General features: G+C 33.2%; 1 protein-coding gene across 1 annotated transcript; it reads right to left on the bottom strand.

Moving 5' to 3' along the window:
* Positions 1 to 209: 209 nt before the first annotated feature.
* On the bottom strand, positions 210 to 12,434 carry LOC111711437 (indole-3-acetaldehyde oxidase). The gene is made up of 20 exons (XM_023485802.1): positions 12,289 to 12,434; positions 12,146 to 12,218; positions 11,722 to 11,795; positions 11,174 to 11,257; positions 10,767 to 10,856; positions 9,109 to 9,248; positions 8,807 to 9,052; positions 7,926 to 8,751; positions 7,590 to 7,871; positions 7,049 to 7,530; positions 6,700 to 6,883; positions 6,222 to 6,647; positions 5,990 to 6,157; positions 5,439 to 5,567; positions 5,074 to 5,207; positions 4,165 to 4,309; positions 2,867 to 2,977; positions 2,707 to 2,803; positions 1,677 to 1,784; positions 210 to 779 (listed from the first exon to the last, which is right to left on the bottom strand). The coding sequence occupies exons 1-20, from the start codon at positions 12,364 to 12,366 to the stop codon at positions 712 to 714; spliced, it is 3,945 nt and encodes a 1,314-aa protein (XP_023341570.1). The 5' UTR covers positions 12,367 to 12,434; the 3' UTR covers positions 210 to 711.
* Positions 12,435 to 13,576: the final 1,142 nt, after the last annotated feature.

Genomic DNA, 13,576 nt, shown 5'->3' with positions numbered 1-13,576 from the left:
CAAGTTCCTAAATTAAATAAAAATGTCCCAAGTTCCTAAATTAAATAAAAATGTNATACTAAAGTAAATTATTGTTGTACAATGTACATATCTAAAATACTAAAGTAAATTATTGTTGTACATTGTACATATCTAAAATACTAAAGTAAATTATTGTTGTACAATGTACATATCTAAAATACTTAAGTAAATTATTGTAATATTCTAATTACAGGACATAGCTGGGAACTCGTGTATTATGGATATTGTGATCAATACTTGATCGCAATCTTTTGTTAATCTGCAGATTAATCTATCCTGTTAAGGGATAACTGAAAGGAAAAGATTAAGCATTGATTCTCAAATTAAAAGTGTGCGCAGTGGATATCGAGATCAAGCAATTGGGATTCATGAGTAACCAACACAAAATATCCCAGCTCAGATTACTTGCCACAAACTCTTATTATCTAATTTCTATATATTTTTAACCTGATAATGTAAACCTCAAATCATATATAGAACTAGAACATTAGTATGAAAATAAAACTGAGTAATCAGCTCTCCATATAAATAATGTTGTAAATGCTACCGTAGATGAAAGATGTATACAGTAACCTGTTTAGAAGGTGAACATGTCTGGAGATATTCCAGTGCTTTGATGTATACAGTAACCTGTTCAGAAGGTGAACATGTCTGGAGATATTCCAGTGCTTTATGTATACAGTAACCTGTTCAGAAGGTGAACATGTCTGGAGATATTCCAGTGCTTTGATGGATTTTCTCAATAGTAGCCGGACCATCTGGAATTTATTCAAATTATTATTGAGATTTGAAATATTAGATATTCTACCATTGTTTCTCAGATCAAGGATTATTGTTGTTATTAATTTGAAAATATTAATATTTTACATTATTGTTTCTCAGAGTTTTCCAATCAAAATCTGAGGAAAATCGGTCAAGGGCTACCTGAGTTATGATTGTACATACAAACAAATAGACCAAAATGCAGACAACTTTTATATATTCAGATTCATGTATTTCTTTTAAAAATATATAAAAGTGAATTTGTAAATTTGAAAATTAAACCAAATACCAATTAACACTTTAAATTCAAACCGGTCATAAGAAATTAAAATTTTTTCTTATCAATCATAAACGCTGATCAAATTTACAAATATTTGTGCTTAAAATAAATTGGAATTTAATTTTCAGAGAAAATGACGATATCATCCACGTTATTAATGGCATAAAGGTTGAAAGAGTATCTTTATGAATCTAATGGCATGTACCTCTGTATATAAAGGGTCCCTAGCAGTCCATTTAACCATTGCTTCAATGCTAATGATCTTAAATGACCGCATGTTTATCGCCGGACTCGGTTGTTGATATATGACAACCTTTAAAGATATTCTTTTCCAGTACCAGAGCCCGAATCTTCCCATCCGTACTTTTTGCAAACAGCTGACGTCTTCACTTACTCACGGTGAAACACGACCCCTCTCGGCGAAAATGAATAGAAAGCATAGTAAAAGTAGATTATGTGCTGACACCTTCTGGGTGACATCTGGCGGACAAACAATATATAGTACGGAGACATTTAAAGTACGTCTTAAATACGCCCGTTAAGTTGGGAAGATTCGGCCTCAGTCAGCAAAACGTGTATTTAATCATATGATAAGATGGATCGAATTACTAACCTAGTGGCCACCATCCTTCCAACCCAGCTTCTCTTCTACTCTGGTTTATGGCATCTCTGAGAGCAAACAGTACACTGATAGATAAAAGCATTGGGGGCTCTCCTGTCGCTGAAATAAATTACTAAATCAAATCTCTTGGTTTCCTATGAAAAAAAGGAACATGTACATAATCTTTTAAATTGAACCAATTTTGGACAGTCCTTTAAATGGTAAGAACAAAAAATATTTTCAAAAAAGTTTGTTAGAGAAACTGTAACAGTAATTTTAACTGCAAAAATATGACAATCCCCGAGTCAAGCTTTAATTAGATATTAACGTTTATATAATTTATGAAACTAATTTTTCTCGATTGTGGTTTTTGAACAAATATGACATGCGCATTTATACGGCAGGGACATAAATAAGAATTATCAGATTTGAAAACTTTTCAAACTAGAAAACCGACAATATCTTCCACATTATTAATCAGAAATAAAAAATCACTAGAAATGTATAGGCTGAATTTCAACTTAAGTGCATGTGTGTAATCAGATGATTTCACTTGCGTGTGTGTAATCAGTTGATTTCACTTGCGTGTGTGTAATCAGTTGATTTCACTTGCGTGTGTGTAATCAGTTGATTTTCCTTGCGTGTGTGTAATCAGTTATTTCACTTGCGTGTGTGTAATCAATTGATTTCACTTGCGTGTGTGTAATCAGTTGATTTTCCTTGCGTGTGTGTAATCAGTTGATTTCACTTGCGTGTGTGTAATCAGTTTATTTCACTTGCGTGTGTGTAATCAGTTGATTTCACTTGCGTGTGTGTAATCAGTTGATTTCACTTAATTGCGTGTGTGTAATCAATTGATTTCACTAGCGTGTGTGTAATCAGTTGATTTCACTCGCGTGTGTGTAATCAATTGATTTCACTTGCGTGTATGTTATCAGTTGATTTCACTTGCGTGTGTGTAATCAGTTGATTTCACTTGCGTGTGTGTAATCAGTTGATTTCACTTGCGTGTATGTAATCAGTTGATTTGACTTGGTTATACCTTTTCCAGAGAATGAATTCCTTGTTTTGTTTAAACTCTGAATCATGTTGACCCTGAAGTCTTGAGGTATATCTTTAGCTGCTGGAGGCTTGTATTCCTAATTTTTCATAAATTAATAATTTCTAATAATTTCACAATTATAAATTAATTAATAAAATACCCAAGTATTTTTAGTGAGAAGTTCTCCAGTTGTTGGATGGTATTTCAACTGCTCTGAGGTCCATAGCCCCAGACCCATTATAAAGGCACCCTCTAATTGGCCAACATCAACCTTTACAAACGTTGCATATATTTTCAAATGGAGATATTTCTTTTTCGAACTAAAGAGTACAGCACGATATAGAAAATGGATTAGCACTAAGCTGTGCTCAAAAATATAATTACAAACTTTAAACATGTGGTCAAACTCAGATTATAATTACAATTAAGACAATTAAGTAAACAAATCTTTACGTCTGAAGTAATGTTAATTAAATGATTACTTACAAGGCCTGAAAGCATAATTTCAAGTAACCCTAAAATGGAAGGCTTTCATTTATGACGTGTCTGATTTACAGAAACGCTTGTATTTTTAAAAAGGGAGTTTTATACTATTTACTTTACAGTGGTGAACCATACCCCTCAAATTTACCCTGTTGTAAGGTCGTCTCTGACAAATTAACTGTACCTCCGTTGGACCCTCCGTCCACTTACCAAACCAAACATTTTCAAGGCTTTCGCGTAAATATAAACAAAAACCTCATGGAACTTAACGTGCATTAAAAGAACCAATTTAAACATAATTTTCAGTGAATCATTTACAAATAAACAGTGAAATTACTTTAACCAGTTAAATATTTATTTCAGAAGAATTAAATTGCTTTAGACTTCAGTTCAAACAACTTTTCGCCGTCCTACAGTTTTCTAGATTGTAAGTTCCTACATTTGAAGAATTTGTAAAAATCTGCGAACAAATTCATAGAAAATCAGAAATTCAATATAATGATGAAAATGAAATATTTGATTCTAACATTGATTTATTGACAAATTTCTTTTGAGAAATATGTTCCTAAACATCTAATTAATTTACTATAGAATTTTTACTATTTCTTTTATTGTCGTTATTCAATAATAAAAAAAAAACAATTCTAAAAACGTACTTTTCCAAATTGCTGATTTTGAACGTCGACTTTGCGCTCAAGCTCAGTAATTATAGATCTTTAAAACGTTTTATATGTTTCAAATGAATCCTAAAAAATTTCTCTACATTACTGCAATCTCAGTTTAACCACCATATATTGCCACTCACTCCCTTTAATATCTACATTCAATTTTTAAAAATCGCGTTGAATAGTCTGGATTACTTGGAAGATATTTAACCTAAACTGAGTTGAGTACCTTTGTAAATTGGGCAATTCCCTCTTTGCATGTACGGGGGTTCACTTGTAATTATGCTGATGCAACTCCTTTAATCTATACCTGAGGAGAGACAGATAGGCCAGCATCTTCTATAATATCTGCTCTGACAACAAACATCTCTCCAGTGAGTATATCAACCTCTACTTCTGTTACAACAGCACCCCAGATATCATAGTTACCCAAACCATCGTTTTCAGGACAAATCCTAAAAGGCTGTAATATGACAAATTGCATGAAACACATCTTTAGCTGCATTCAAAATTCAAAACTTTAATAGCATTAAAATAAATTTCAAAAACAAGCTTTATTGTTGCAAGTTTATTGTTTACAAGTTACAATCCCATTACAAGGAAGTTAGGAGACTTTTTATTTATCTTGAGTTCCCATGACCAATTTTGCCAACATATTGTTTTGTAAGCAAAATTGTTATAGGAAACGCATAGTCAAGAAAAAATTTTAATTTTTGAAAGAAATAAAGAATTTCAAGTGAAATTTGCATGTTGGGATTTTATTTTACTTAAGGGACATTTACTTAATTTAACATCCTGCTTGAGAGGGACCATAGGTTGGTAATGTTGATCATAACTATTCACAACTACTTTCAGGGAAGTCAAGGGAATTTTACTTTACCAAGGGTTCCCAAGACCAATTTTGTCTACAAAATATCCAGAGCACAACGAGGGATGTTTGTCGGCAAAATTGGTCAAGGGAACCCATGGTCAAGTATAATTTTTGATTTTGCCAAAAAGTAGTTTTTATTGTCTTCTGAGATTCAAAATGTGCGAATTTTTTCACGAAAACTTCGCAGGGCGGGTTGTTATTTTAATTGATTGTCCCAAGGGACGTTAAGTAACTTAAAGTCCCTCTGTTGGGTGAATCACAGGTCGGTAATTTTGGTCAAAAGGCTGTAAAAATGTAAAAAATTTCCAACATAAAATTAGTTTACAAAAGTATAAAATCATCTCTTACATGTATCTGGCACAGAGGTCAATGTTCTTCATGTTAGCCTCACTAATAATGTCCTCCCAGGTAGCAGAAGTGCCAAGACTTTCTCTTATTGGGGCCAAATTAGTGTTTAGGATGGAACATGCCTTAATGGCTGCCTGTGTATATTTAGATAAGTTAATATTGGATTTCTCTTAAGTCTCAAAAATTCAAATCTGAGATGTGCACACTCCAATATGGCGTGGGAAAACAAAACCATGAAAAGTATTGAAAAGTATATTTCTGTGTCTGTTTGAAGGATATTCAAATCAAAGCATGACTTTAATTAACATCAGAAATATTTGAAGAAATAAGTTCTTCTGGCATAATCCAAAAGTGTCAAAACTTACTTCACAAGAAAGCTCTGATCCCCAGCTTCCGCCAGTAACAAATCCATTTGGATTTATGTTGCTGATTGCAGGCTTAATTTTAATCAAATTCATCTCTACACCTAGCTCCTTAGCGACCACCTGCTGAACCTGTAATAGTACCGAGAATATTAAGAACTAGCTTGGGAACCCAGCACTGCCCAGGTTACTAAAAGTTACTCCCGCCATTTACCTGCACTTGAAGGATTTATAGAACAGATATTACAATTTTATATTTATAGATTAGATGAAGTTAAAGAGCATAACATCTTTATTTTGTCCATTTGCTTTCCCTACACAATGCCAAATTTTGACCATGAATTAGATATGAAATAACACACCAAATACAATTGTTTAAAATCAATCAGTTCAGGTTTGTGTGTCTTAGTTTTAAAAAGTAATAACCATCACAAGTTGGCAGCATCGGTGGGTGCCATTTAAAAGACGAAAACCCTTAAAACTTTCAGAAAACAAACAATCACGGATGATCGACACAAATAAATATTTAAATTCATATCAAAAATATTTAATACCTTTGTATTCAGTCCTTGTCCCATCTCAATACCACTATGAGCAACAGAAATAGTCCCGTCATTTGCAAACACAGATATTAGACAGTGAAACTTTATACCACCGCCATTAATGAAATGAGGATATCTGATGGGAACCAATGACAAGCCTCTTTTCTTCCACTTATTGGACTGAAAAAGAAAAGATCAATTATAAATTATCATCATTGAATTTTAGTTTATACAAATAAATTACCTGATTGAAGATTTGAGCTTCAGATATTCTATTAGTATAATCTGAAGAGGTTTTTAATTGATTGATCATCGAGCTAATAGGGTTTACAGTCTCCAGAAGAGCAGGGGGTGGAAGCACCGGAGAACCAACATTCATCAGGTTGTTTTGCTTCAACTCTAGAGGATCAATCTTCAGCTCTGCTGCAGCATGTTCCATAATATATTCCATCATAGCATGCCCATTTGTAGATCCTGGTGCCCGGGTTGGGGTGTTTGCAGGAGTATGAGTTTTAACACCAAAGGGAGTGTATTTGAGAGCAGGAATGTGATAACAGTTTTGTCCATTATTAACAGCAGACATAGCATCAATCCTATTAAAATTCCATCCTGAATCACAGAATATGCTACTTTCCACAGCTGTGATTTTTCGATCTTTGTCAAATCCAATCTACAAATTAAAGCATTTAGTTATTTATAGTTCTTAGATTTTATTAGTTTACCTTGTAGTCAAAAACATAGGGGTTCCTCTTCCCTAGCATTCTCATATTATCCTCTAAAGGAAGCCAAAGACGAATGGGCTGATTTAATTTCTTTGCTGCAACAGATGCTGCTGCTGCAATACCATTTGGTAAGTATATTTTACCACCATATCCCCCTCCAATCCTTTTAACTTCAACATTTACACTAAATGTGAACAAAATTTTAAATACGAAAAGAAAAAAAATCCAGGTTCTTACATTTTAGGTATATCATTATTAATGAGGGTTTACATAAGAAATGTCTGTGTTTTGGATATTGGACATTTAAAATGGGGTGCATTGTTTAGAACAATGTGAGACAAAAACATACCTGTTTACAGGAACCTTTAAGGCCTTGGACACTACCACAGCAAGCTTGGTTATAAATTGAGTGGGGACTTGGATGTCAAATCCATCTTCAGTTGGCTTAACAATACAGACTTGAGTCTCCAGATAGTAATGATACTGAGAGCCCATTGTAAATCTTCCTGACAGAACCACATCTGATGAGGCCAAGGCAAAGTCCACATCACCATACCCAACAGGGTCTGAGATTTGAAGGACATTCTCTGGGTTAGTCATAGACTTTGCAATATCAGTGGTAACTACATTTTCATTTGAATAATAGATCACAACAAGCTTTGCTGCCTCTACTGCTATATCTCGGGACAGAGCTACCATGAGACCAACAGCTTGCCCTGCATATTCACTACGAGAAGTGCAAAAGATGGTTTCTGGTGTAGATCCACCTGTCCAATCATTTAGACCTGGAATGTCATTAGCATCAACATAGGACAATACTCCTGGCAACTCCTAAAGATGTAAAAATATTTGTTATATCAACATTTCATTTTGAAATTCAAAAGTCTTACCAGAGCAGCATTAGTGTCTACAGAAGCAATACTACAATTTCCTCTGGTTGTCAGAACATATGCTGCATGCAGTTCTCCCCTTACAGTTGGTATGTCATTGACATACTCAGCTTCTCCACTGCACTGCACCTTGGCTTCATACTTTTCAACAGGCTTAGAAACTGGCCATTGGGATTCATCTGTGACCCAATCTTGTTGGCCAGATGAAAGTCCACGTTCTAGTTCCTCACACCCAGTCTGTACTTCTGATGATGCAGCTGACCCAAGTACAAAGATGTAGAACTATAACAAACAATAAAATTAAAAGTTTTAAATATGACTAAAAATTATCATTACCTTGTACAAAAGACAAAGACTCAACTGTTTTCTGTACAGAGCACTATGAAGAATTGGATCATCTTCTGGGATAAGTTCTTCAGCTAGGACAGCCATAGCTTCCAGGAACATTGCATGATCATTCATATTCCTGTTTATTAGAAAAGTTTCTGTTGCCTCAGCATGAACAAAGTTTTTGTTTATCCCTCCAAAAACTATTCTTGGTCTTTCCAAAATCTTAAAATTGTCTGCAACATCCACTTTTACCAAGAAACCAGCATTTACAACTGCATGAGCATTTGAACTTCTAGGCATTATCTTGTATGATTTGAACTTCCACTGTGATGATTGAGTCATAGCTTTTGACTGAAACCACAAAGAATTTAAATCCTTTTTCATTGAAGTTTTTTCCAGGATAGGAAATTTAACACTTACAATTACTCCATATTCCATTGAGAGATTTAAAAACTCAGTCAATGACGTCTCAGTTTTAGACCCATCTGCATGAGCAATTTCTACCTTTGCTCCGACAGTCTCTAAGCAGAGGAACACATCAGATGGAAATTCTGGATGGGCATGCTTCATCATCAAATTTCCAGCGAGAGATCCCTGATTTCTAATGCCATAGCTTGCAATCTTTTTCAGATGATGTGCTACTCCTTCAAATACTGGGTCTCCAGTCATACCAAGAAACCCCATTGCATCAGTTATGGTTACACCTCCACCAATAATAACCTGGGAGTTGCTACTCAACTCATGTAATTCAGAGACTTTTGCTATGTTAATGTAAACATTATAAGGTCCATCATTCTTATAGACACCTGTTCCTGTGTTTCCAGAAATTATTCTGAAAAATATATTTTAATGAATACTTGTTTAAATAAAAGTAAAGAAAATTCCACCTGTATTTTGTCCCCATTGGTAGAGAGCTTAAAATGTCCAGAAGATCAGATAGTGATGCAGGAATCAGCCATTGAAAGTTAGACTTTGGTCCATTGAAAGACGTTTGAAGAGGTGAACTGCACCTTCCATTAGAAGAGCATTGTTTCCCATCCTTCTTACATATTTTTAATTCTTCAATGTCAGGGAGGCATTTATCTGAAGCAAATGATTTGAAGGCATCAAGAATTGGTCTGTATCCTGTACACCTAGATAGTAGAATGATTAAATTTAAATATTTGGAAAATTAAAAGGAAAACTGCACCTGCAAATATTTCCATCTAGAATATTATCGATCTCAAGTTCTGATGTTGCTGAATGCTCTTGAAGCCAACTATGCAACTGCATAACCATTCCAGGAGAACAATACCCACATTGGCTTCCACCCTCTGATGCCAATTTTGTCTGAAGGATTTGAGTCTTTGCCGCAAACGCAGATTTTCTCATCCCTAAATCTTTGCAAACTGATGACGTAAGCCTTTGATATTTCAAACTGTGAATTCTGTTAGACCGAATAATCTAAGTTTTAAATATCAAAAGCTTACACCATTGGGTTGAAAGATATCGGAGTTTGAAAACTAAAATTTGTGACAAATACTCAGTTCCTTTTCCTTTCATTATTAACTTACTGTGTTTAACAGAAAGAAATGTAAAGATGCATAAAATTTCATTTCTTTGCTACACCAATGTTATTCAATATTTAGAACAGTATCCTTTCTGGTTTAACTTACTTCTTGACTTACTTCTGACTTACTTCTGGTTACTTTGGTTTTGCCCATTGGAAATGCAGTTAGTATAGGCATAATTTAAGAAACCCTGGAACCGAAAAAGGGTTGTTAGTACTAAGGCATACTATTTGTGCCCTGGTAAGTGCTAGCTCCACATGGGGTTGCACAACTGCACAACGGATGTTTAATAAGTTTTGTGAAAATTATTTAAAAGGTACTTCTAGACGTCTCAGTGCTGTAAATTAAAAAAAAAATTTACTATATTTATACTGGTTAAGTTTTTGGACAATCTAATGTCCATCAGATAATATGTTGGACGCAATTAACTTTCTCCTGGATCCAGTTAATGATGCTTGTCACAGCTTAATTATCTTGTAAGCATGTTCGAAAGGTTGGGTTACCTTAAAAAGTCAAAGTAGGGTAAGCCTTTATTGTAGAATGAGTCCTTGAATGTTTTCATAGTTGTAATCTACATTTCAGCAAACAGTTAATATCTTTTCCCAAGACCTCTTAGAAGCAAGTGGTGTCAAAATGTTTGTCGTTTTTCAAATTTTACTTTACAACTTTGTCTGCAGGACCATAGCAGATGTTAAACTCATCAAAAGTCAGCAACTAAGAAGCCTTGTGAATTTGCCTTGAGAAACTTTTATTTGTGTTGATGCTTGTGGGGTTTTTACGGATTTTTTTCTGCTCAAATATTTCATCATATTGCCAACACTTTCTATTATGTTACTCCAGTTGTAAACTATTGCCTTGTTCATATTATTATCCTCCAATGCATTTTAGATCATGTCAAGGGTGTCTGCTTTATAATTGGAAAGTTTAAGATACAATTTTTTGTGTATTCAGCATCCCAAGTGTCCTCTTTTCATGGTTGGCATTAAAAACATTTCTGTACTATGACAATGGAGCTAAACAACCTCCAGGAAAAGGCCTATTACATTGAAATAAAAAGATTCACGAATAAAGTCCGTTGGAAGAAGACAACCAGGATGGGTGCAGTGAGCTTTGAAAAAAAGCAGGACTGAGACGTCTAAAAGTACCTTATATTTTTTTTTGCAAAACTTATTCAACATCTCTCGTAGTTCTTACAAAGGCGCCTGATCAATCACAACATTATGAAGAAACATTAATTGAATGGACACTTGGTAGTGATTGTACTGATTTCATATGAAATAATGGCTGTTTTTTTTACCTGATAGGGATGGTATCCAGTATCTTTGTTTCCAAGACCTTCAATGGTAGTTATGATCCAACCGTCACAGAGAAGAACTGGAGTCAAACACTTAAGCAAGATAAAGAACTCAAGCAATTACTAAATTATTTGTGATACATATATAAATATTTTCCATAAATTAAGTTATAAAAGAAAGGTTACATTTTTTGTTGTCTAATTCACCCATGTTTCAGTGTAAGCAGAGCATTCTGGTAAGTCTAGTTTGACACTAATTTATATTTGGATTTCTTATTTGATTATGAGATTTAAATAAATAACCAGATAAATAGATTCTACTGCTGTTTCAATCAAGATTAGATCTGAATAGTCACCAGGACCGTGATCGGAGTAGACGCTACTGGAAAGTTGAAACAAGTAAAACTTACTGAATTGACAGATCTTGCAGGAGCATCTCTATTCTTCCTCACAGATACAGTACAAGCCCCACAACCTCCTTCGTTGCAGGAAATCTAGAGAAATTTGTCTCTGCCAGAGACTTTTAAACAAACTGGAATTAGCGAAATAAGCTTGGGTTGGAGGAGTAGGAGTTCCTGATCTACAAGTTAGTTAAATCCCACAGCATTGGAGATTTCCGGTTTACAGGGGAAGAAATCCGGAATTGATTCAGACTTTTGGAACCATAACAGAAATGGAAACAAATTCAAAATCATTTCTGTAAATATAATTAACCCGGAATTCTGGTAGAAACCCTGGTTGAACATCATTATCTGCATTTAGAAGTTATGAAATCTGCATTTTTATATTTTAAGATTCAAGATAAATACTAGTCTATCAAAAACACCTTCATGGGTTGAGCTTATAAACTATGCCCCACAATTCACATTTATTTATCTTACATTATCACATTCACATTTAGTATTAACAAACAAAATATTTTTCCCCGAGAGTTGTTTGGTAATTTTAAAATTGTCACCTTAGTTCCAGTTAGACCTGCCACTTCTCTGATATACTGAGCTAAACTCATCCTTGGATCAAACTCATCTCCATCTTAACAATAATAATTATAGTTATAATAATAATAGCAATAGTAATAATTAAAACAATGATTATAATTATAATCATAATTATAATGATCATGATGATAATAATAATAGTAAGATCAATGATAATAGTAAAAATGATAATTATAATTTTAATAATAATGAAAATGATAGTAATAATAATAATGATAAAAATATTAATAACAATTAAAAATAATTATTATTTTAATGATAATAGCAAAATTAATAATAATAATAAGAATAACAACAATAATAGTAATGATAATATTTATGCTAATAATAATAATAACAACAATGATAATAATGATAATAATATCAAAACTATAATATTATTACCTATTATATGATCTATTCCATTGATGCTGAATTTCATCACATTTACCATTTGCTTCTCTAACTCTCCACCCCTCTGTAGCAAAATATGCAAATAAATAAATAAAATGATTTTTGACCGAAAAGTGGTAAAAAACATTACTTACTTGGAAATTTCTTCTTTTATTTCCACCTCCACCTTCCATGATGTGAGAACAAATTCTGAAATTTTTTAAAAAAAACATTTGTAAGCGTAATTTTAATATTCAAGTGACCTGACATGAAAACATGACATTGCCAGATTCACAATGGTACCCTTGAATGCTTGGTCTGATAAAGTTTTATTTATAAATATTTATTTATAATTTTCAAAAATAATAATTTTAAAATGCAGTTCTCTACAAGAATGACTTGCTCATTACTGCTGCAGAAATATATGTATAGGAATTATCAGAACTAAACACTTTAAAAACTAGAAATAAAATATTTTCCACATTATTTAGCAAATAAAGGGATATAAAGGGATATAAAGGGATTTAAAGGGATATAAAGGGATATAAACGGCCCTTTATTTAAAAAGTCTAATTTGGAACGTTCACAAAATTGCTGGTAATTATGTTTTAGAAAAAGCCAATGTTTTTTATAGAATGTAAAAAATATAAGCATTTTTATCCTTTGAGACAGCTAGATATTTTTATTGTTTGTTAATTGTTATTGACATATTTAAAGCAAAGAGCCAGATATTGAAGATTTAATCGAATGTTCATTTTCCGGAGACACGTTGTAAACTTGTGACTTTATGAACGAAGGATGGGAACTAAACAAATTCTATTCCTTACATAAGCTTATCTCAAGTCAAGATTAAATAATTATTTGATTTAGAAAATTAAATTTAAAGGGATTATCAACGTTATTTATTTATTTTGAGAGACATAAAATTTTCGAACCAGTACCCTTTAATTTATCAGAAAATTCGCTGTTTTTTTCCATTTAGATTTTGACGAAACATGTCAATTTTTACTCTTCCAATTTTCAGAGAGAAAATAATGTATATCTCCATCATCGATTTGCAGAGAAAGGTTAAATATTTCATGGTTGTAAGTCGTATTCCTGGGCAGGAAACCCTTAGAGATGTTCCTGTCTTAACACCCAGAATGATCGCGCAAAATTTTAACAAAAACATTTGTGTTTTTTTTCTTTTTAAAGCTAAAAGAATTGTTAAATTTGTCATATGAAAGAATTTCAGCCGTTTGGGGCAGATAGTTGGTCATCCACCCTTTCCATGGGTGGAGTTTAGTCCGCGGTTTTCTTGCATTCAAGGTTTCTTGAAGGCCAAAACAGGCAAATTTATGTGCTTAATCATTTTGTAAACCACCGAAATACTTAATTGAATGCAGAAGCCAAAAATCAAGCTTTAAATCGTCATATTTTTAGACCTTTGGGTCGTCTTTTCAG

This window comes from Eurytemora carolleeae, unplaced genomic scaffold (assembly GCF_000591075.1).
Source record: "Eurytemora carolleeae unplaced genomic scaffold, Eaff_2.0 scaffold1035, whole genome shotgun sequence".
NCBI classification, from domain to species: Eukaryota; Metazoa; Arthropoda; class Copepoda; order Calanoida; family Temoridae; genus Eurytemora; species Eurytemora carolleeae.
Note: the sequence above shows the minus strand (reverse complement) of the source record. Positions and strands in the feature narration are given on the sequence as shown.